The sequence below is a fragment of the Hyla sarda genome, chromosome 13, assembly GCF_029499605.1.
Source record: "Hyla sarda isolate aHylSar1 chromosome 13, aHylSar1.hap1, whole genome shotgun sequence".
NCBI classification, from domain to species: Eukaryota; Metazoa; Chordata; class Amphibia; order Anura; family Hylidae; genus Hyla; species Hyla sarda.
The window spans coordinates 28,312,470-28,336,869 of NC_079201.1; the positions used below are offsets into that span (position 1 = coordinate 28,312,470).

A 24,400-nucleotide genomic window follows, 5' to 3' on the forward strand; every position below is an offset into this window, starting at 1 on the left:
TTTCTATTTTGTATCCTCAGTATTGTTAGTTATTAGTGTTCCATTTTTGTGTGATTTTAGACAAAATTTTTACGTGTCTTTCATAAAACAATTAAACATCTCCAAAAGGGAGAATATTGTATTTCTTATAATAGTTGTCATTTACACCACATATTATGCATATTGTCATCTTTGTTAAGACCACTCATGTAGAAAAACGGTTTTTAATGTAATTTTGGGTGGTCATCTCAAAAAGGTTTTACTGTATAACCCACTGTGCAAAACAACAAAGACATCTGGTTATAAATGGTGGACTGGTAACATGTGGTGATAAATGGTGAGCTAGTAACATGTGGTGATAAATGGTGGACTGGTAACATCTAGTGTTGAGCGGCATAGGCCATATTCGAATTCGCGAATATTCGCGAATATATGGACGAATATTCGTCATATATTCGCGAATATTCGCATATTCGTTATATTTTCGTTTTATTTTCGCATATGCGAAATTTCGCGTATGCGAAAATTAACATATGTGAAAATTAGCATATAGGAAATTCGCATACTCGAAAATTCGCATATGTGAAAATTAGCATACACTAATGTTCGCATATGCGAACTTTCGCACGCCAGTCTCACACAGTAGTATTAGAGCCTTCTTTACACCACACAAGCTGGAAGCAGAGAGGGGTGATCACTGTGATGTGTACTGTGAAGAAAAAAAAAAAAAAAAAAATGAAAATTCGTAATTACGAATATATAGCGCTATATTCGCGAAATTCGCGAATATGCGATATTCGCGAATAATATTCGAATTGCGAATATTCGCGAGCAACACTAGTAACATCTGGTGATAATGTGGTGAGCCATGGGGTGTGATGTGAGGTGTAGGGGCAGATGGTGTTGCCCAGGGTTAGAGGGTGTTTACCCCTTAGTGTTCGTGATGCCAGGGCGTGGTTTGCCTATGTAACCACCCGAAGGTAATTCTGTTACTCCTAGGTTAGGCAGGGGTAAATAATAGTCCAAGGCCAGGTTAAAGTTAACGGTAGCTTTACTGAAGTTCAACAAATATAACAGTCTTTAGAGGGCAGTACGGTTCCTAGTGTGATGACCAGTAAAACGAGGGAACTCACATCTTGCTGGGACTTGCAGTTACTTGACACACTCTAGCACAGCCATCCTGACTATAACTGACTTGAGTTGATTGAAGATAGTGACAGCAGACAAAGATGACTTGACTTACTGACTTGTGGCTGCAATTTAGGCTTGAGGCCTCCAGATGTACTGGACACTGGTTCTGAGATGTCTGGACTGGACTTGACCTCAGCAGAAAGAGAAACACAAGAGCAAAAGAGGCAGATTGCAGCTCCTCCCTTCCTTATAAAGGGGGGCTGTGCAAGGAGCCCATAGGCTAGCTGCGGGTCATCTGGTCACCTGGTGCTCTCTGGGTAACAAAACATATGACTTAAACATGTGACAACCTTTACCATGTGACCAACAATCATGTGACCATATCAAAGGTCCTTTACCCTTAATATATAACTTATACACATTATGGGGGAACACTGCAGGTGAGCCCAGAGGACGTACAGGGACTCAACGAGAAAAGACTGTAGGAGCATATCCCGTACTGGGACATCACAACAAATGGTGGGCTGGTAACATGTGGTAATAAATGGTGGGCTAGTAACATGTGATGATAAATGGTGGACTGGTAACATCTGGGGATAAATGGTGGACTGGTAACATGTGGTGATAAATGGTGGACTGGTAACATGTGGTGATAAATGGTGGGCTGGTAACATGTGGTGATAAATGGTGGGCTGGTAACATGTGCTGATAAATGGTAGGCTGGTAACATGTGGTGATAAATGGTGGGCTGGTAACATGTGGTGATAAATGGTGGGCTAGTAACATGTGATGATAAATGGTGGACTGGTAACATCTGGTGATAAATGGTTGACTGGTAACATGTGGTGATAAATGGTGGACTGGTAACATGTGGTGATAAATGGTGGACTGGTAACATGTGGTGGTAAATGGTGGACTGGTAACATGTGGTGATAAATGGTGGGCTGGTAACATGTGGTGATAAATGGTGGGCTGGTAACATGTGGTGATAAATGGTGGGCTGGTAACATGTGGTGATAAATGGTGGGCTGGTAACGTGGTGATAAATGGTGGACTGGTAACATCTGGTGATAAATGGTGGGCTAGTAACGTGGTGGTAAAGGGTGGACTGGTAACATGTGGTGATAAATGGTGGGCTGGTAACATGTGGTGATAAATGGTGGGCTAGTAACGCGGTGGTAAAGGGTGGACTGGTAACATGTGGTGATAAATGGTGGGCTGGTAACATGTGGTGATAAATGGTGGGCTGGTAACATGTGGTGATAAATGGTGGGCTGGTAACGTGGTGGTAAATGGTGGGCTGGTAACATGTGATAAATGGTGGGCTGGTAATGTGGTGATAAATGGTGGGCTGGTAATGTGGTGATAAATGGTGCACTGGTAATGTAGTGATAAATGGTGGGCTGGTAACATGTGATAAATGGTGGACTGGTAACATGTGGTGATAAATGGTGGGCTGGTAACATCTGGTGATAAATGGTGCACTGGTAATGTAGTGATAAATGGTGGGCTGGTAACATCTGGTGATAAATGTAGGACTGATCACATGTGGTGATAAATGGTGGACTGGTAATGTGGTGATAAATGGTGGACTGGTAATGTGGTGATAAATGGTGGGCTAGTAACATGTGGTGATAAATATGACTTAAACATGTGACAACCTTTACCATGTGACCAACAATCATGTGACCATATCAAAGGTCCTTTACCCTTAATATATAACTTATACACATTATGGGGGAACACTGCAGGTGAGCCCAGAGGACGTACAGGGACTCAACAAGAAAGGACTGTAGGAGCATATTCCGTACTGGGACATCACAACAAATGGTGGGCTGGTAACATGTGGTAATAAATGGTGGGCTAGTAACATGTGATGATAAATGGTGGACTGGTAACATCTGGGGATAAATGGTGGACTGGTAACATGTGGTGATAAATGGTGGACTGGTAACATGTGGTGATAAATGGTGGACTGGTAACATGTGGTGATAAATGGTGGGCTGGTAACATGTGCTGATAAATGGTGGACTGGTAACATGTGCTGATAAATGGTGGACTGGTAACATGTGGTGATAAATGGTGGGCTAGTAACATGTGATGATAAATGGTGGACTGGTAACATGTGGTGATAAATGGTGGACTGGTAACATGTGGTGATAAATGGTGGGCTGGTAACATGTGGTGATAAATGGTGGGCTGGTAACATGTGGTGATAAATGGTGGGCTGGTAACATCTGGTGATAAATGGTGGACTGGTAACATGTGGTGATAAATGGTGGGCTGGTAACATCTGGTGATAAATGGTGGGCTGGTAACATGTGATAAATGGTGGGCTGGTAACATCTGGTGATAAATGTAGGACTGATCACATGTGGTGATAAATGGTGGACTGGTAATGTGGTGATAAATGGTGGGCTAGTAACATGTGGTGATAAATGTTGGACTGATAACGTGGTGATAAATGGTGGGCTGGTAACATCTGGTGATAAATGGTGGGCTGGTAACATCTGGTGATAAAATTGGACTGGTAACATCTGGTGATAAATGGTGGGCTGGTAACATGTGGGGAAGAATGGTAGACTAGTAATGTGGTGATAAATGGGGGACTGGTAACATCTGGTGAAAAATGGTGGTGGGCTTCAGACATGTAAAGGAGGATGTTGAGAATATTAACATGTAAACCAGCCTCATTCAGACATGGGTCTTTTGGGAGCTGTATATGAAGTGTCACGAATGTGATCAGAACTTGTCAGTGAAGTCCTGAAAAATCATTGCATCTTAATAAGACCTAGAAGGAGGCTTTTGGTTTTCCAGTTAGTTATCCTATATAATGAATAAATAATTTGCATATATATATATATATATATATATATATATATATATATATTCAATGATAGGTTGCTTGCATCTATACATATTAATTCATTGATCATGTGTCTCATTGAACCTGTTCTCATTAGAAATTAGATGAATACTGTTAAAGTACTTTCTTTCTTTGCTTGTCTCTCTACCCAAAGGCTAACATAAAAAATGATCTGTGTTGTTTCAACTTCCCCCGTGTGATAGCCTGTCCTTTACTAAAAATCACTCCTTTCACTGCAGAAAAATAGACCAAAAGTCTTGGCATCTTGGAAACGGTTGCCCATTGCTGGTTGTTAGAGGAATTCTGTCTCTAGCAGCAAAAGACTGAGACTGATGAAAGGAAGTGGGGCCAGGGCTTAGCTAGTATTATGTGCAGGAGGGCATCTAGACTGTGTAAATAAATAACATCCTGGGCCTGTCTATCTTCTTCACAGGGTCAACACAGTACCTGAAAGGTAAATCAAGGCTTTCCTCTTATCTCTTGCTACCCTTAAAGTTTTTAACAGCTGTCCCTTGTGTAAATACTTTTAATTTTGCATCTACACAGTACTGCCTCCTGAATGTAATTCTCTTTTCCCCCTTCTTTAGCTTTTGATTATAATCATCATTGCCATTATTGTCATTATTATCAGGGCATTGCTTAGGCCAGGGCTGCTTCTGTTGTGATATAAACTCTTTATTATTCTGATCCTGTTGCTGGAATCCTTGCTGCTTACATAGCACCTTGCAAATCTAGTGTATCAACCCCCCCCCCCCCATTGGCTGTACTGTAAACAATTTCCCCAGCACAGTGCACGCCTGTTAAGTCAAGGGCACTTTCTCCAGTACAATCTAATGGCATGGCATAGGGTGGTACTAAATCTCCTGTGTAGGTGTGATCATCTGACTCTCTTATGTGTATAGGGGCCTCCCTACTCTCCCTATGATAGATGATATATATATATATATATACACATATGATAATGTATGATCCTTTTCTCTTCCCTAGAGCTGCAATCAGAGGGGTCTGGCAGAGGCTTATTCTCCTCTCCATACTGAAAACTCATCATGCATGCCTGACCAAATGAAATGTGAATTGGGGGGGGGGGGGAGGGGGGAGGCTAGGAGGAATAGCTGTCAGCTTAACCAGCTATTTGCCATAAGTGGATAGTATTTGAAGAAATGTCATTCACAGTGGAGACTGACCTGAGGTGTGAGAATTAGCAAAATGACAATACTTTGGCAGATCTTTACCATGGATTTTCCGCTTTGCAATGCCTAGGATTTTTATTTGTCTCCAAGGAGATGTACCCTTGAAGGGGTTTTCTAAGAGCCCTATTACACAGGGCAATTATTGGACAAATAGGTTGATGGCGCCTGGTGTAATAGGGCTGTGATCAGCCAATGAATAATCAAATGCCCATTTGTTGTCTCATTGGGTCAGTCTTACCTGATCGTCCATGGTTTGCACACCTCCCCATGTAATCGGGGCCTAGTGGCCAACAGCTGAAGCACAGGGCCGCACACTAACAAGAGCTATGTGATGGGGTCAGTAAATGAGTGTAGATCTACCAGATAGGAGCTTGTTTAATGTAAGACGGTCCTAACTATTCTTTGAATGGAGACGTCTGTGAACGGCAATTTAAAAGTCTTGCCATAGATTTTCAATTGGATTTAGGTCTGGGCTTTGACACATTTTAGGACATTAAATGATTTTATCTAAACCATTCCATTGTAGCTCTGGCTGTATCTTTAGGGTCCCTGCTAAAAGATGAACCACTGTCCCAGTCTTTTACAAACTGCATCAGATTTAAAAAAATCATAACTCTTAAAATTTTTCACCTAAAATTCTATATGATGACTTATTTTTTGCGTCACTAATTCTACTTTGTAATTACATTAGTCATTTTACCCAAAAATCTACGGTGAAACGGGAAAAAAAATCAATGTGCGACAAAATTTATGAAAAAACACTATTTTATAAGTTTTGGGGGCTTCTTTTTTTTACGCAGTAAATTTTTCGGCAAAAATGACACCTTATCTTTATTATGTAGATCCATATGGTTAAAATGATACCCTACTTGTATAGGTTTGATTTTGTATCACTTCAGAAAAAAATCCAGAATACATGCAGGAAAATTTATACGCTTAAAATTGTCATTTTCTGAGTCCTATAACTTTTTTATTTTTCTGTGTTCGGGGCGCTATGAGGGCTCATTTTTTGCACCATGATCTGAAGTTTTTAGCGGTGCCATTTTTATTCTGATCAGACTTTTTGATCACTTTTTATTCACTTTTATGTGGTATAAAAAGTTATGAAAAATGCGCTATTTTGGACTTTGGAATTTTTTTGCGCGTACCCCATTGAACGTGCGGTTTAAAAAGCGGTATATTTTTATAATTCAAATATTTCCTCGTGCAGCAATACATCATATGTTTATTTTTATTTACACTATTTTTTTTTTTATTCTTGGAAATGCCGGGTGATTCAAACTTTTATTAGGGGAAGGGATAATTGAAAGGGTTAATGATTTTTTTTTACACTTTTCTTATGCAATATTATAGCTCCCATAAGGGGGTAGAACATTGCATTTACTGATCTTTACCACTGATTGATGCATCTCCACAGTAATTGGTCAATCAGTGTTTTCAGTGATTGATTGCTCAAGCCTGGATGTCAGGCTTGAAGAATTCATTCGATGATCGGACAGCACAGGAGAAGGTAAGAAGACCTCCTCCTGTACTACAGCTGTTTGGGATGCCGCTATTATACCGCGGCGATCCCGAACAGCTCCCTGAGCTAGCCGGGCACTTTTACTTTTGTTTTTAACCGCGAACCAACCCTGCTCGGTACTCCTCCGCAAATGTATCCCTGACTTGTTTGGTGAGCTCCTCGGTCTTCATGCTGCTGCTTGTAAACTAATGCTCTCTAACAAACTCTGAGGCCTTCACAGAACAAAATGACAAAATGTAGAAAAGTCCAAGGTGGTGAATACTTATGCAAGGCACTGCAGGTAACATAACTTTGATCATACATATATGATTATAACATGAATATTAGTCTTTTTTTTTTGTATGTGTATGGGCAGTTTATCATGCAAAGTACGCAAGTTCTAAAATGTATTTTACATAGGGTAAAATTTTGTGACACGTTGCCTGGTTATTATGCCCATACTTGGAAAGGATATTTGATATATTGGATTTATATGGTTGGAATTTCCTACAGTCAGGGCTTGGTAGTACATGTCGGAATGTTCTAAATCAGAAAAAGTGCAGGGTGGTGCAAACTGAGAAAGTACATTGGCACTTTTGTTTTCGCAACTTTCCCATTCATTACCCTTATTGTATATATTAGCAATGTAAACAGTGTTTTCCGACATGAACGTCTACAATAACTTTGGTAGACAGTAATGATGAAAAGACTGTAGAGTGCCTAAGAAGCACATGCAACGTGTGTCGTCAATATTGACATAAAGAAGTTAAGTCACTTGGTCTCAGGTAAACGCACTTCAAGCAGCTTCATTCACTAGTACATAAGAGACCGTTTACATAAGAGACCGATAAGGCTGGGACATTTGTGTGGTGACATGTATGCCAATATGTTTTTATGGCACGCTTCCAATAACCCTGTTTGTTCACTGGTGGATACATTTACACAAGATAAGAGATCACCAGAGATTCCCGGTGAAAGGAAAAGCAAATACAACATTGGGAAGTTTACATAAAACTGCATCTGGCAGTTTTACGTGGCAAACTCATCATCCTGTCCTTGTTGCCTTCCAATGGATATATGTCTGTGTGAACTGTGCCTTAAGGATATGATAGTGTTAATGTCCATCTCCAGACACCTAAATAGTATTCGTTTTATTAATGTAGATAACTGTGGTTTAATAGGTAATAAAAGTTTATTTTATTTTATTTAGTTTGCCTCTCAGACTTATTGGCAAAGAGCTGTAGTGTAGTAAATCAGCATGGCTACTAAGCAGCCATTCGGACATCGTCACATTGGTTACAATTGTAAAACAATTATAGTACTGGACAATTGACTGATAAAAATGCAGGAACAAGGAATGAAGAATTATACTGCAACAAGTATTCATATTTAGTTTATCAATTTATTTCTATTAGTATTTGAATTGATTTTCTTTTTTTCTTTTATTTGTATGTATAATTTGGTCAACTGTGCATTTTTTGATTAATTTTTTTGTTTTAGAGATTATGTGTACTTCGCATTTATGAATTGTTACATATATATATATATATATATATATATATATATATATATATATACACATACATACACACACAGTGGGGCAAAAAAGTATTTAGTCAGCCACCAGTTGTGCAAGTTCTCCCACTTAAAAAGATGAGAGGCGCCTGTTATTTTCATCATAGGTATACCTCAACTATGAGAGCCATGTGCTTTCAGTTCCCTCCAAAGGTTTTCTATGGGGTTGAGATCTGTAGACTGGCTAGGCCACTCCAGGACCTTGAAATTCTTCTTACGAAGACACTCCTTCATTGCCCGGGCAGTGTGTTTGGGATCATTGTCATGCTGAAAGACCCAGCCACGTTTCATCTTCAATGCCCTTGCTGATGGAAGGATGTTTTCACTCAAAATCTCACGATACATGGCCCCATTCATTCTTTCCTTTACACGGATCAGACATCCTGGTACCTTACCATAAAAACAGCCCCAAAGCATGATGTTTCCACCCCCATGCTTCACAGTAGGTATGGTGTTCTTTGGATGCAACTCAGCATTATTTCTCCTCCAAACACGACAAGTTGAGTTTTTACTAAAAAGTTCTACTTTGGTTTCATCTGACCATATGACATTCTCCCAATCCTCTTCTGGATCATTCAAATGCTCTCTAGAAAACTTCAGACGGACCCGGACATGTACTGGCTTAAGCAGGGGGACATGTCTGGCACTGCATGATTTGAGTCCCTGGTGGTGTAGTGTGGTAATGATGGTAACCTTTGTTACTTTGGTCCCAGCTCTCTGTAGGTCATTCATTAGTTCCCCCCGTGTGGTTCTGGGATTTTTGCTCACCGTTCTTGTGATCATTTTGACACAACAGGGTGTCCCCAGATCGAGGGAGATTATCAGTGGTCTTGTATGTCTTCCATTTTCTAATAATTGCTCCCACAGTTGATTTCTTCACACCAAGCTGCTTGCCTATTGCAGATTCAGTCTTCCCAGCCTGATGCAGGTCTACAATTTTGTTTCTGGCCATTTGTTTGGTCTTGGCCATAGTGGAGTTTGGAGTGTGACTGTTTGAGGTCGTGGACAGGTATCTTTTATACTGATAAAGGGCATCTAACATGGTATTGAGATGAACATTTGTTATTGAACAAATACTTATTTTCCCCGATAATTTGCAAAAAAAATTCTTAAAAAATCAGACAATGTGATTTTATGGATTTTTTTTCTCATTATGTCTCTCATAGTTGAGATATACCTATGATGAAAATTACATCTCATCTTTTTAAGTGGGAGAACTTGCACAATTGGTGGCTGACTAAATACTTTTTTGCCCCACTGTATATATGTATATATATATATATATATATATATATATATATATATATATATATATTTAATGCCAAGCCAGAATTCTCCCCAGAAGGGAAGAGGACCCATCTGCAGGCAGCGCTGTTTCGGGGGTGATTTGCACCTTGTCAGTACAGAGAAGGGTGTTCTGGCTTGGCTGGTGTGAGGTCACCTATGGTTTAGCTGGCACCATATTGGACTGGCCTATGCTGCATATTTCTTTTAGATCAACTTGTTGAAGTCTTTTTAAGAGTGAACCCTGCCCCATGTGATACACAGATAAACTTTACAAATATACCAAGGGCAGATATATAAGCTTAGGCTCTTATGACATCTAGCCAAGCCCCTTGAGAAAGCAAGCCAGACAAAACGTGCATGGGGCATAGCATCTGTGGACAATAGGTCTAGGTCTCTTTTTTAATATTCTTTGGATAAGCATTGTGATAAAGTATATGATATATATGTGATGTCTCAGTACGGGATGGTGTGTCCCCGTACATTTCTCCTGCCCTGTCAGGCAGAGTCCCTCCATGTTCCCAGGGCCCCCCCCACAGTGTAACCCCAATTGTATATGATTGTATTACTAGTGTACTATTGCTTTAAATATAATACCATGTGATTGTTACCTAGGAGACACTAGTGACCAGGTGACCCCCCAAGTGACCTATGGGCTCCTTGCTAAGCTCCCCTATAAAAGAGGTGGAGCTACAATTGTTCTCTTAGCTCATTGCTATTCCTGCTGAGGTCCAGTGCAGTCATCATAGTGTGTGTGTCCGGAGCATCATAGTGTGTGTGTCCGGAGCCTAAAGTCTGCAGCCACAAGTCAGCTCAAGTAAGCTCAAAGTCATCTTCATGTCAATTGTCAAGTCAGTCAAGTCAAGTCTTCTATATAGTCATCGTGGCCTGCACTAAAGTGTCTTTACATACTGCAAGTCCCAGCAAGCCTGAGAGGTCCCCCTGTGTCACTGGTCACCTCCTTGGGCCCTGGCTGTAATGCATAGACTGTATCACCTGTCTACCCTCAGTAAAGCTACCGTAAAGACGATGTCTTCCTTGCCCCCGTGCCTAGCCCAGGACCAGCGGTATTACCTTTGGGTGGTTAAGGCTAAACCGTGCCCTGGCATCACGACAAGAAGGGGTTAATAACATCTGCCCCGCATTGCACCCCGCTATACCACACACACATATATATATATATATATATAGTTGAGTGATTTTTTTTTATGCTAGTTAGCACTCAGCTCTTTGCTAAATATATTTATATGCATTTAGAGACCTTTGTTATGTATTTATCTCTGTATGTAATTTCCTTACAGGATATAATGTATATGATTTGGTATAGATTATCTATGCCAAATGTGGTTTTTTTTCTATATTCTCCTTGCGCTGCTCCTTTTCATTGATTTTAACAAGTCTGAGGGCTAAATTAGGCCACATTATGAAGGGGTTAAAGAACTTTCCACCATATTAATAAACAGATACATATGGTATGTTCCAATTCTTTTTAATTGATGGAAAATGCATTTCTATCCAATTACCGTCCATTTGGTGACATCTTTTCTTCTACGCATTTCTCATATAATCCTCTCCTGAACATTTACCATTTGTACTGATTCATTTTCAGTTGTCTCAGTCTCTAATGAGATTATAATGTTGTCCCGGAGCTCTGGGGACTTTATTCCACTTTCATGGTTGGCGCTGATGTCTATGACTACAATAACAAGAATTAATCCTGAATCATTAGGGATGGCCGCCCAATGACTACAAACCAATTACAGCTGATGGAAGATGACATATACCTCAGTATACAGCCATACCTATCCTTGTGTCACAATGCAGTGTTATAAAGAATACAATGTATCACTGTTTGAGTAACGATAAACTATGTGGAGCATGTTTCAGAGTCGTGTACTGTATCTTTTTAGCCAATGATTTTTCTTTTATATGGAATTACTGTTACCACAACACATCATATCTAGTAGTCTAAAATTGCAGATCAGAGGTGCAAATGTATTCCCTGAATGATGTCATTTATGTATTCTGGATTTTTAATTTTTTTATTTTTAGCAATAAACCACCCTGGTCATTTATTTCACTCCTGTAGGCCATACTTTTGAAGGATTGTCTTCTGTGAAGAACGGGAAGGGAACTAAAGCCCTAGTCTGTCCCTGCACCCCTGTCCTTGTCTACTGGCTCAGATGCAAGGTCTAACTAGCCAGATCAGTAACTGGAGGTCACGTAGAACCCAAATCAATAGATAGAAGGTTATTTGGTTATGGTCCAGGTCTGAGTTCAAATTCCAGGTGGTAATGTATTAGCAGAATCATTAAAGGAGTTCTCTAAGCTAAATCTTTTCACCCCCGCTGTGCCCGGGCTGTAAAACTATACATAATAAACTTTCACTTACCTGCCTACGATCCCCCGTTGTTCCGATATCGCCGTCCCGTTCTCCGGTCCCGGTCTCTTCCACTTCCTGCGGGTCGGTGACTTCACTCTGCGCTCAGCCTATCAGCGGCCGCAGCAATGTCCCGTTGCGGCCGCTGATAGGCTGAGCGCAGAGTGAAGTCACCGACCCGCAGGAAGAGGAAGCTGACAGGGACCGGAGCACGGGCGGCGATATCGGAACAATGGGGGATCGTAGGCAGGTAAGTGAAAGTTTATTATGTATAGTTTTACAGCCCGGGCACAGCGGGGGATAAAAGATTTCAGTTGGAGAACTCCTTTAAGTGACGGGTATCTAGGACTAAGTTCCTGAATCAAGTAATAGAAGTCATGCCAATAGTCATGTAACAGCATAGCCAGCAGGCAGAGGCGAGTCAGGTCCAATTGAAGGTCAGAAAGTATTGTCAAGTCCAAAACAGAAGGCAAGGTACACCAGGAAACTAAGCAGAAGCTCAGATACACAGCAAACAACACAAGGAAAATGCCAGCGCTGCTTGGTAAAAAAAAAAAAAAAAAGCAATCACAAGCACCTGTATACAGCAACTGCCTGTTTAAAGAGTATGGGACATCAGGGCATGAGTATAGTCACTGACTGGATAACCAGTCCCACTAGCAGCATAGCCCAGAGCTGTAACAATACAGTCACACACACAGCATGACAGACCGTGGGGAGCTGTGTATGCCATGACAGTCACCTAAATGTGAATATATTACACCTTTATTGTGTAGATTTAAATGGTCACTCTCATTAAAACTAATTTATGCTATTTCACTCCTTATGGTAAAAAAAAAAAAATCTTTCTAATGTACTTTGTTAAAAAAAAAAAAATGTCCACAACACATTCCCTCCCATCTGTTGCACAGACTTTGGACTCCTGCTGGCCTGGCAGACGTCCAAAATCAGGAAATGCTGAGGGGGGTGTGTGCAGCCTTATCCAATCATAGCTCATCACAAACTGAACTGCTCTCGGCTGTGTGTAGCAGAGTGAGGAAGTTCTCCCCTTTATGGCTTCAGATGATGTCACGCCTGCTGGGGAACGCCCCTTTCCAGTCTGTGAATCTGACTGAGACTGAGCAGAAAATACAGAACAATATCAAGGTAGAAACTAAAAGATAATAAAAATAAAGGCAGGGGGTGGTGTATCATGATGGGGCAGTGAACTAGGAGGATTATAAAATGTAACAAGATCATGAGAGGTACTCTTTAAAGGGGTGCCCTGAGCAACATCTATGTAGACAGATGACAATAGTAACAATGATGTCTATTGAGTCATAGAAGACTGTATAGTTTTGGTAATATTCCTATTATTACATTGTTAGGCTGTTGCAGTTTAGGACTGTTACTTGTGTCCCAAAAGGTGTACTCAGGGAAAGTATATATATATATATATATATATATATATATATATATATATATATATATATATATATATAAATAAATAATAGAAATAAGCTAAGTTCACTTTCCAGCAAAGAACTTATAAATTAGCTCATGAATTATATGCCTTGCAACCAAAAAGTTACTTAGTATGGTTGAAAAACAGTATATATCCATCACGCTTCTTTTATATACAGAGCAGGAATTGTTAGCGACTATCTGTCTAGCACAGTGTTTTCCAGACAGTGTGCCTCCAGCTGTTGCAAAACTACAACTCCCAGTGTGCCTGGACAGCCGAAGGCACACTGTTTGGAAAATGCCGGTCTAGCATGATGGAGTAAAAGGTTTTGTTTACATTATTATACCAAAATCCAACAAAAATGTATCAGTGTATTTTTCTGTCCGTATATGTATGAAAAGGGTGATTTCCAAAGGAACTTCTGGCTTTAACGTTTAAGCCACATGCCAATTATATTGTAGCTTAGGAGAAAGATTCAGTCTAAACCGGTCAGTTACAACAAGGTCAACTATTTTGACTTATCCTCCATATCCTACAGTCTTTGAAGTAATTATAACAATGGCAAGCAACCAATCTCCCTGTGTGTTTTCTACTGACTATTTAATAGGCCGAGTTATTAACCGAACAAGCATTTCAGCCTGGAACCATAAAAACTGCTACAAAAAATAATATGTTGACATTGGGCCGGAGAAAGTACACCGGACTGAACAGGCTGGAACTGGGCTGGGGGATAAGGCAAGGTGCTATGCGGGCAGAAAGGTAAAAAAAAAAACATCAGCTGGGTCACAGCAAGGAAGGGGTTACATCACAAAAGCTTCCCTATTCTTAGCAGGGAACAACTGATAATAATGATGACTAAAGGGAGAGTGATTTACATTTAGGAGGCAGCATTGTGTATGCAGTATCCCACTACAAGTGTTTTCTTGTGGTCTGATGAGGTATATCTTAAATGATCAATGTTTTATTACAATTCTGACTGTGTATTGCTTATTGTATGTTTTGTCTTTTACCATGTGTTGGCAAATGACATGAAATTAAAGGAGCACTCCAGTACAAGAAGACTGCCAGAGCGCCGTGCATGAGACCACGGGGGTCTCAGCAGTCGCTGTGTATAGGGGACACATTTTATTGCACTGGAGTACTTCTTTAACCTACTTACACACTTTCTGCTCTCTGATGCCATCTTTGGTAGATAGAAATACTTTAGGTGAACACCTCAGAACAACCAGTTACAAAGATAGAGCTAATATCATCAGCCTCCTATATATACCCATATTTCTCCAAGTCATTTGTCAAGTAGAGTTGATGATTAAAGTCTAAAGTCTTAAAGGGGTATTCTGGGCAAAAATATTTTATCCCCTATCCGGAGGATAGGGGATAAAATGTTTTTGCCTGGAATACCCCTTTAAGTCACGTCACAAGTCAGAGTCTGGAACTTTCTGCATAGTAGTCAAGTTAGTTGTCACAGCCTACTAGGATCACATTGACAATGCTAACAGACATCCTGCATACCAGCTTTACCCTAACATGAGGGGTACTCTGCTGCTCAGCGTTTGAAACAAACTGTTCCGAACACTGGAGCCCACATCGGGAGCTTGTGACATCATAGCCCCGCCCACTCATGATGTCACACCCCGCCCCCTCCGATAGACTTGCATTGAGGGGGCGGGGCATGACATCATGAGGGGGCGGGGCTGTGATGTCACGAGCTCCCGACACCGGCTCCAACATTCGAAACAGTTTGTTTTAAATGCTGAGCAGCAGGGTACACCTTTAAACCTAAAAAAGTTCATGCCATACACTTGCCATACAATTTTGTGTCCAATCACTCCCCTTTTTTTAAATTCCACAACCTTCTTTGTCCTTTAAATCTGATTGTGTGCCTGTCCACTGTACCCAAGTTGGGTATTAAAAAGTTTGGTAAAAAGGATTTCTGCAAAGTTACCGTGACAACCAGAAAAAAAAGAAAAAAATGCAAGCTACTTTTTTTTTTTTTTGTAGCTCAGCTAAAACTAGGAGATTCTCAGGGATAAACTATTGGCGTTATTTGAATTAAACTAATGTACAATGCCCCCTGTTTAAGCTGCCAACTTAGAAACTGAGACAAAACCAGTGTTGTGGCGACAGGGGCATTAGTACGGCATTGAAGTGCAGCGTAATGTACTTTTGGTAAAAGAATGAGTCTGGTTCTACATAAAGCCATGTGGAATGAGGGTGCATGGGACTCTATTCAGCAGCTGACTCGAAAAGGGTTTTGTGTTTTCAAGGTATCCATAGTAATCTTGTCTATAGACAAACACTCGGGTAGTCGAAAGCATTAAAAATGTCTTATTATGACAACCTCTTGTTATACTGAAGACGGCCCAATGATCACCTGATTGCCATGCAGGGGCATTGGTATAGGGCATGAATGAGAGGGCTTGTTGCCATTCTGCCCCATAAAAGACACCTGCAATGACATCATAGCTGGCAGTGAAACAGAACTGGGCGCAAACTTTCAATGGTTGCCCAACTTACATTGTATTTTATATTTAACCTGACCTGGTTCTACAAAATGAAAACAAAGGCAACGGCATTCCAGTGAGATCCAGAGGTTTATCCTTCCAAAAACATAAAAAAATTCTCGTGACCAGTCAGCATGCCTATTTATGATGACACCATGTGTGTATGTGATGTGTGTAGGAGTAGTATTGAGTGTGTCGCCTTATAGTGCCTTTCTACAATACTAGCACAATTCTTTTTCTCATGGTTGCTATATGGGAAGAATCCTAGGTGTGTCTCCTTGTAAACCAGGGGTGGGAAACTTTTTTAGAGCGGGCATTTAGAGATTAATACAATTATTTGCAGGCCATACAATATCCTCATCACCTTAAAGGGGTACTCCGGCCCTGAGACATCTTATCCCCTATCCAAAGGATGGGAATAAGATGTCTCCCCGAGGGGGTCCCGCCGCTGGGGACCCCCGCAATCTTGTATTCGCCACACACCTGTTTGAGCTGCACGCCACGGTGTGCAGCTCAAACAGGTGGGTGGCGAATACAAGATTGCGGGGGTCCCCAGCGGCGGGACCCCCCGCGATGTCTTAGGGCCTCTATGTTGGGTGTTGTTCTGTCTCTATGTTGGGTGTTGTTCTGTCTCTATGTTGGGTGTTGTTCTGCAGCTCAGTTCCATTGAAGTGAATGGAGCCAAGTTGTAATGCCACACCCAACCTGGGAACAGACGTGGAGCTGTTTTTGAAAGAAATCAGCTGTGTTTTTCTATTCCTGGATAACCCCTTTAAAGGTGTATTCTGGCTTTATACATCTTATGCCCTATCTTGATCTTGGTACAGCCCCCGGCATTCTGTGCCAGGCGCTACCTCCGAGACGGGGACTCAACTTCCCGACTACGCCCCCTAGTTACGTCACATCATGCCCCCTCCATTCATGTCTATGAGAGCTGGTGTTATGTATAAAGCCTGAATAGCCCTTTAACCCCGTAACAAACCATGATGTAACTGTGCATTATGCCCCATCAAGCTTTCAGCAGCTGACAAAGACCACTAAAAGACAGCATACGACCATCTATGTTGCTGGATATTTAACTGCTGAAATGCCACTGTCCAAACTGACAGCATCAGTTAAAGCGTAACTTTCATTACCAAGAAAAAAGGTGAAACTGCAGAATAGGTTTGGAAATATTCAAAATGTCACAGTAAACAAAAAGTTGTCTTTTACTCCTTTTTGTACCTTTTATGTGTGTCCTTAGTCAGCTTACAGTTCCTGCTGGCGTTTTCCTTTCTGTGGGCGTTCCCCCTGTTGTGACATCAGTTCACTCCCCCTTCCTCTATCGGGTGCCACAGGCAGCCTGTACTAGCAGATCACAGATTGAATTGATCAATGTAATACTATAGTATGATATTTATTCATGCAAATCCTCTAAAGAAAAAATACCCAATAATAGAAATAACCTCCCTGTTCTATAAAACATTAAGTAGTGTTTCCTTTTGCAAAATTGTTCAAACTATTAAAATATACCATAATACTGTTTATCGCACACAATTGCATAGTTTCTTTTTTATTTTTTTTTATCTATCAAATCCTAATAAAAAAATGTAGGGAAAAGGGAACAAAAAGCTCTCATAAAAACTACAGATCATGGTGCAAAAATGAGACCCTACACAGCTTTGTAGGCAGAAAAAAAAAATTATAATATAATAGAGGTCAAAATATGGTGATTTAAAAACATATTTTGTTATCTGATTTAGCAAAACTATTAAAACAAAAACTAAACAAATCGGGTATCGTTGTAATTGTTGTAATTTTTGCTGTTGCAGTATATTTTATGGAAAAATAAAGGAAGTTAGTACAAAAACTTTTGGTAATAAAAGGAAAGCCAATAAATAAAAGAGTTATTGGCTCAAAAAATTCAAAGAAGAAAAAACCAAAAATCCAAATAAAAATGAACCCGGTGTCTAGAGGGGCTTTTCAGGCATTTATAACATATTCAATGGATCTACAGTCCAAACCTCTTGGACTTTTCTTACACTGACAGCTGATCCCACAATTCCACTGGAGACATTGCACATGCACAGTCACTATGTATCTGTATCAAAAAATTTCCTAAAATACACGATTAGGGGTTATCCAGGATTAGAAATATATAGCTGCTTTTTTGGATTTGGGATAACCCCTTTAGGACACCTGTCAGTTCAGGTCATCAGATTGCAGTAAGGCCAGGACTTGAGGTGGTAATATGGAAGCAAAAATGGGGCTGTATTACATCCATGAGAAATCGGCCTAACAAAGTATAAGCCCTTTATGTGCTACCAAAACAGCTCTGATCCATTAAAGTGGTTGTCCAGGGATCAGAAAAAGTGTTACCTCTTCTGCTCCCTGCTGCCCCACCTCTGCCCTGCACTCGTCTTGGAAGCATACCTTCCAAAATGAGAGTAGGTGGGTACCAAATGGTGATCATTGCGTGTTACGGTGTCCAATAACCCTATGATGTTGCCGATGTAATGGTGACTTTGTGTGGCTATTGGACATTGAAGGTGGACATAGTTTTTCCCACATGCCATGATCGTAACTTGGTACCCACTCCCTCTTGTCTTAGAAGGTCGTCTTCTGATACATGTAGAGGGTGAAAGTGGAGCACCAGGGAATAGCTTTACTTCCCGTTTCTCAGTGATCTTTGTCTTGCCGCTTCATTGTAAGTCTATGGGAAACAAGACAAAGATAGCTGTGAAGTAAAGCATGCCACCGCTCGCTTATCCTCACTTATTCTCCTGATCAGTGGGGGTCTCACCACCGAAGGGGCATCCTCTACGTTTAGAGGAAAGAAGGTTTCACCATCATCACAGAGATTCTTTACTGTAAGAGCAGTGAGACTATGGAACTCTCTGCCCCATGATGTTGTTTTGTCTGACGCATTAAACAAGTTCAGGGGGGCCTGGATGTTTTTCCGGAAAAATAAAATATTAAAGTTATAAATACTACATTTATGGGCATAGAACATTGATCCAGGGATTTATTCTAATGCCATATTGGAGTCGGGAAGGAATTTTTCCTCAGTTATGCGGCAATTGGTATCAGCCTCATGGGATCTTTTTTCCTTCCTCTGGAGTAGGGTTTTAGGTTGAACTTTTTTTAATCCTAACAAACTATTGTAACTATGTAATTATATGAGACCCTGACCGATCAAATCTTTTGACATGTCCCTACGACATTACATTTTTTTTTTTTTTTTTAAGGGACAGTGCACAATTTATATAGACTCCATTAAAGGGGTACTCTGGTGTGGAAATCTTTTATTTTATTTTTTTTAATCCACTGGTGCCAGAAAGTTAAACAGATTTATAAATTACTTCTATTAAAAAAATCTTGATATGAAAAAAAAATATATAGTTTTCCACCGTAGTACCCCTTTAAAACCACTGACTTTGCTTGAGTTAGGACTTTGCTATAGATATCATGATATATCGATCTCTTGCTCTCAGATACTTATACGTCCCATCTATAGTGTTAATGATTAATCTTGTAGCCATACATCTTTTACACCAGCTTATTCTTATCATAAAAGCCATAATAAAACAGAGAACATGTCTGACTGTAGCTTCAAAGTGCAGAAATGCGAGATACAGTGATGGATCCATTGATTCATTGAGCTCTTTGGTCACATGTTCACTTCCTTATTATTATATACAGCATTATTTGACTTTGTCTATGGCTTGGTATTATTTGCATGTTTTAGGCGCTTTTGCATGTTCCGATTTCAAAAACAAAGACGAAGACACGTAGAAGGCTGTCCGGGGATGCTGGGAGTTGTAGTTTTGCAACAACAAGAGGCACCTTAGTTGGAAAACACTGCAGTAGAATGATATTAGAGAATTCATGAAGCCTACAGTGCTGCAGAATAAATGGGCTATTATACCATTACTTGATCATGCCTGGCATACCCACAATTCAGCCTTTTGCATATTTTTTTTTATTATATGTATATATATATATATATATATATATATATATATATATATATATATATATATTGTAAGGATTCCTCCCTGGGGATAGCTCTGGGATCGTCCTTGACACTGCCACGGGATACATTTCCTCACAATAAACTGGCAAACAACAGTACTTTATGCAAGTCTGGCCCCTCGTCAGCTTTACTAGACAGGTTGCAGGATTAATAAAACAGGAACAAACAAAACCCTAGACCATCTAGTCACTAACTAAACAATCCAGCATGCCCTGACTAACAACTGGTGGGCTTTTCCCGGCCAGTTAAACTTATGCCTCCATCAAATACACAATAAAACAGCACCAAACACACTCTGTGTATCTCCAGTAGTGTCTCATGTTCAACTCAATAGGGTGCTGGGGGTCTAACTGTAGTGACTACAGTATAGCTCAAGCAACATATATTATACAAAAAGGAACAAAAGAGCGCATTACTGTATAAAATATTACCTTTATTAAATCGAACAACCAAAAGGACATACAATAAAGTGAACTGTAATTCACCATATGAGACGAATGGCTGTTGGTGAAGAATCCTATAACAAGGTGCAGGCAGCAGTAAAAATAGATATATCTGAATAGCCTCACTGCGGAAGTAGAACCAGACACTAGAACCAATGCTCTATATCCTGTATAGTAATGCATGGGGATCCCCCTCTTATGCACACACCGCAATCACATATTAATAAACTGCATGATTCTAGATCTGTAAAAGTAACTTACCCATGTGGGAAGACTGCTTGTACCGCCCCAACGCACGTTTCGTCTATCTTGACTTTATGCCTCCATCAACCTTCTACTCACTATTCACACACAGCGTTTGCAACCTCTTGCTGTGTGTCTCCTCCACACCACTCTTTGGGGCCACTCACAGCTCGGGCTGTGTGTTTCTCAGCAGGAACCCTGCCTCTCCCCTACAGCCAGCTTGCTGTCTTCTAGGGAGAGCCACAACTATTGTGTCTGTGTTCTTTTTAAACACACTTCCCCTTTCTGCTTCCCCATTAATTAGGCCACAGGTGGAGGTCTCCCCAGGGTGAGCTAGGGAAATGCACCCTTTCCTTGCCACAGCATCACAATATATATCTATATATATATATATATATATATATAAAATCATATATAATATTTTTTTTCATGAAACCAAACTTATGAAGAAGGTTAAAAGAGTATTCTGAAATTAACTTATCCTGTGGCTAGGTCAGGGGCGTAGCTATAGGGAGTGCAGAGGTAGCAGTTGCAGCGGAGTCCTCGTGCTTAAAGGGGTACTCCGTTGTTCAGCGTTTGGAACAAACTGTTCTGAACGCTGGAGCTGGGAGCTCGTGACGTCATAGCCCAAACGCTGAGCTGCGTATTACCCCTTTAAGGGTGCCCCAAGGTATATCTGCCCCATAAAAGACCAGTATTATAAATGGTACATGGGGCCCTGTTGCAGATTTTGCAGTGGAGCCCAGAAGCTATAAATTATGCCTCTGGGATAAGTGTTAGATTTCGGGGGGTCCAACCGCGGGATCCAGAGACCTAAATAGAAGCGGCTGTGCATGCCGACTTGCTGCTCCATTCAAAACAAAAACATTCTGGAGAGAGCGGTCGTATCCAGAGGTCGGACCCCCACAACCCCTTTAACATTAAATTATTCTACATAGGTAACAGCTGGTGGAAAACATGTAGACGCTTATGTATGCCGTCTTTTGTAAAACCATCAGCTTCATATGTGGTTTGTCGAAACTATCTTAGAGTTCACAAAAATTTTTCTTCATAGGAAATATTGCAAAACTCTAAAATAGTTAACAAGTCTTCTGTACTACCTGCAGGAGGATATATGGTGTGTGCCCCGTTCTGTCTTTTCTAAGGAATGAAGTCTACTGTACTTATTGTTGCTCTTCCCTTCCTGAAGAAATGATCCAATCCTTTACATATATTCCAATCACTTCCTTTATTTGTCTCATGCCAACTTGTCGTAAGACTAGTGGACTAGCAGAAGTCAACATTTTGCATAGGGGACAACAGACAGGACCAGCCAAGACCTCAGAATCAGCAATTAAAAACTTAAAGGGGTACTCTGACCCTAGACATCTTATCCCCTATCCAAAGGATAGGGTATACGATGTCTGATCATGGGGATACCGCCACTGGGACCCCCGCGATCTCCCTGCAGTACTCGGCGTTCGTTTACAATGCCGGCTGCGGTGCCGGAGGCTCGTGACGTCATGGCCAAGCCTCTTGTGATGACACGCCATGCCCCATTAATGCAAGTCTATTAGAGGGGGCGTGGCGGCCGTCACGGCCCCTCCCATAGACTTGCATTGAGAGGGAGGGTGTGACGTCACAAGGGAGCGTGGCCATGACTTCCCAAGCCTCTGGCGCCGCATTGCTAGTCATCCGGCACAGAGCGAACTTCGCTTCGTGCACCGGATAACTGGGGTACCGTAGCAGAGATCTTGGGGGGTCCCAGCAGCGGGACCCCTACCATCAGACATCTTAACCACTATCCTTTGGATATAGGATAAGATGTATAGGGGCGGAGTTCCTCTTTAATGCCGAACTTTCAGGGAGAACAAAGAGGTATGTCTACAAGCATGAATAAAGGAAAATGTGGTCAGAAGAATATACTGTATGTTCCGACACCAGTGAATGATTCGTGACTGTCTAAGGCTAATCTTCACACGATGGAATTTTCCTGAAAAATTCTGCATTAGAATTCCACTTGGAGATTCCGCAGGGGCAGAGTCCTATTGATATCAATGGGATTTTGCTGCACTGTTCACACCTCAGAATTGGCACGGAAATTCAAAGTCCGGTGTCCGCAGAAAAAATAGACATGTCTATTCTTCCTGCGGAGTCCACATGGAAGTGCATTGCCATCTATGAGACAGCGCATTTCCGAGCGGTTCCAGCGCCGTCGTGTTCTGCCGACTCCGCTGTCGGGGGAATGTACGTACATTTCCATGCAGACATTCTCCCGTGTGAACATAGCCTACGTGTTTTTAGCACTGATCAAGGGACAACACATGAAATACAAAACTAACCCAAAAGTTAGTGCAGTCTGTATAATAAGCCATAACCGTAACCCAAAAACATATGACTATATAATAGTTCCATACAGACGTAAGGTTTTTTTTGTTTTGTTTAGGTTTTGGTTGTTTGTTCCCTTGTGTGATACAAATTTTTTTATAGGGTTACCTTTCTCATAGGTTATATGTAGAGATGAGCGAATTTACAGTAAATTTGATTCGTCACAAACTTCTCGGCTCGGCAGTTGATGACTTATCCTGCATAAATGAGTTCAGCTTTCAGGTGCTCCGGTGGGCTGGAAAAGGTGGATACAGTCCTAGGAAAGAGTCTCCTAGGACTGTATCCACCTTTTCCAGCCCACGGTAGCACCTGAAAGCTGAACTAATTTATGCAGCATAAGTCATCAACTGCCGAGCCGAGAAGTTCGCGACGAATCGAATTTACTGTAAATTCGTTCATCTCTAGTTATATGTATAATACACCAGACACATCTGGGTGACATTCTACTCTATATAGCTACGTGGATTGCCCAATATAAGGTTAATGCATTACACATATATAACCTCATTATGACTTCTTACTTGTTCCTTCCGGAAGCAGGCATTCTGGAGAGTCATCGAGCGTCCTCCACACAAATGTGTTTCCAGTAGGAACTTCCGATAATCTCTTCAGACCACCGTGATTTTCTTCTCTAATATATCAGTCCTGTGCTCGTAGGCCTTTCCCCAAGTAGCACTTTGCTGCATTACCACCAAGCGAATCGGCGACCGGTTCTCTGGCACTGTCTCCGGAGCATATTCCTTACTAGGATCCTTTCCCCGACAGTCGTATAACACACAGGAGATGAGAAATACCAGCAGGAGAATGACATAACTGGCAACCAGAATGATCAAGTTCAGAGTCACTGGGTCAATTTCTAAATAAAACTCCATTACAGCTCATAGTCTTCTGCTATATACTTCCTGGGCTCTGGACTCCTTCAGTTCTGGAGGAGCAGGGAGAGGTGAATGGATGCTAATAGATGCGCAGGATTGTGTGGTAAAAATACATTTAATCCCCTACACTCATTTCTAGGCTGCATGATTAAAGCGGCTCAATTTAATAACTTAATCCTTTCCCTTTGAAAAACCACGTCGAAGATGCATTCTGTGTGATTGGAGTGAAAGCGTGTTCATACCGCCACTCTGAGCTGATTAAATATGACGGACGGCGCTGAAATTAGTTTTCGGATCATTTTATACTAATAATAAAATGACCTTTGAGGGGTATGTCAGGGGTCACGTCTGGTTGTAGAACATACAGTGAAGGAAAAAAATATTTGATCCCCTGCTGAAATAATCAGTCTATAATTTTATTGGTAAGTTAATTTGTACGATGAGGGACAGATTAACAACAAAAAATCCATGACGTTAGCCAACAAACTCCGGTGGGGGGGAAACAAAAAAAAAAAAAAAAAACATATCCACTGGTGCCAAAAAGTTTAACAGATTTGTAAATTACTTCTATATATAAAAATCTTAATCCTTCCAGTACGTATC

General features: G+C 40.9%; 1 protein-coding gene across 1 annotated transcript in view; it reads right to left on the reverse strand.

Moving 5' to 3' along the window:
• The window catches only part of MMD (monocyte to macrophage differentiation associated), a 119,233-nt gene extending 95,644 nt beyond the window's left edge, over window positions 1-23,589 (reverse strand). The window contains exon 1 of the mRNA XM_056550352.1: window positions 23,444-23,589. Coding sequence (XP_056406327.1) covers window positions 23,444-23,466 — 23 coding nt within the window. The 5' untranslated portion in view covers window positions 23,467-23,589. The remainder of the gene's footprint in view (window positions 1-23,443) is intronic.
• Window positions 23,590-24,400: the final 811 nt, after the last annotated feature.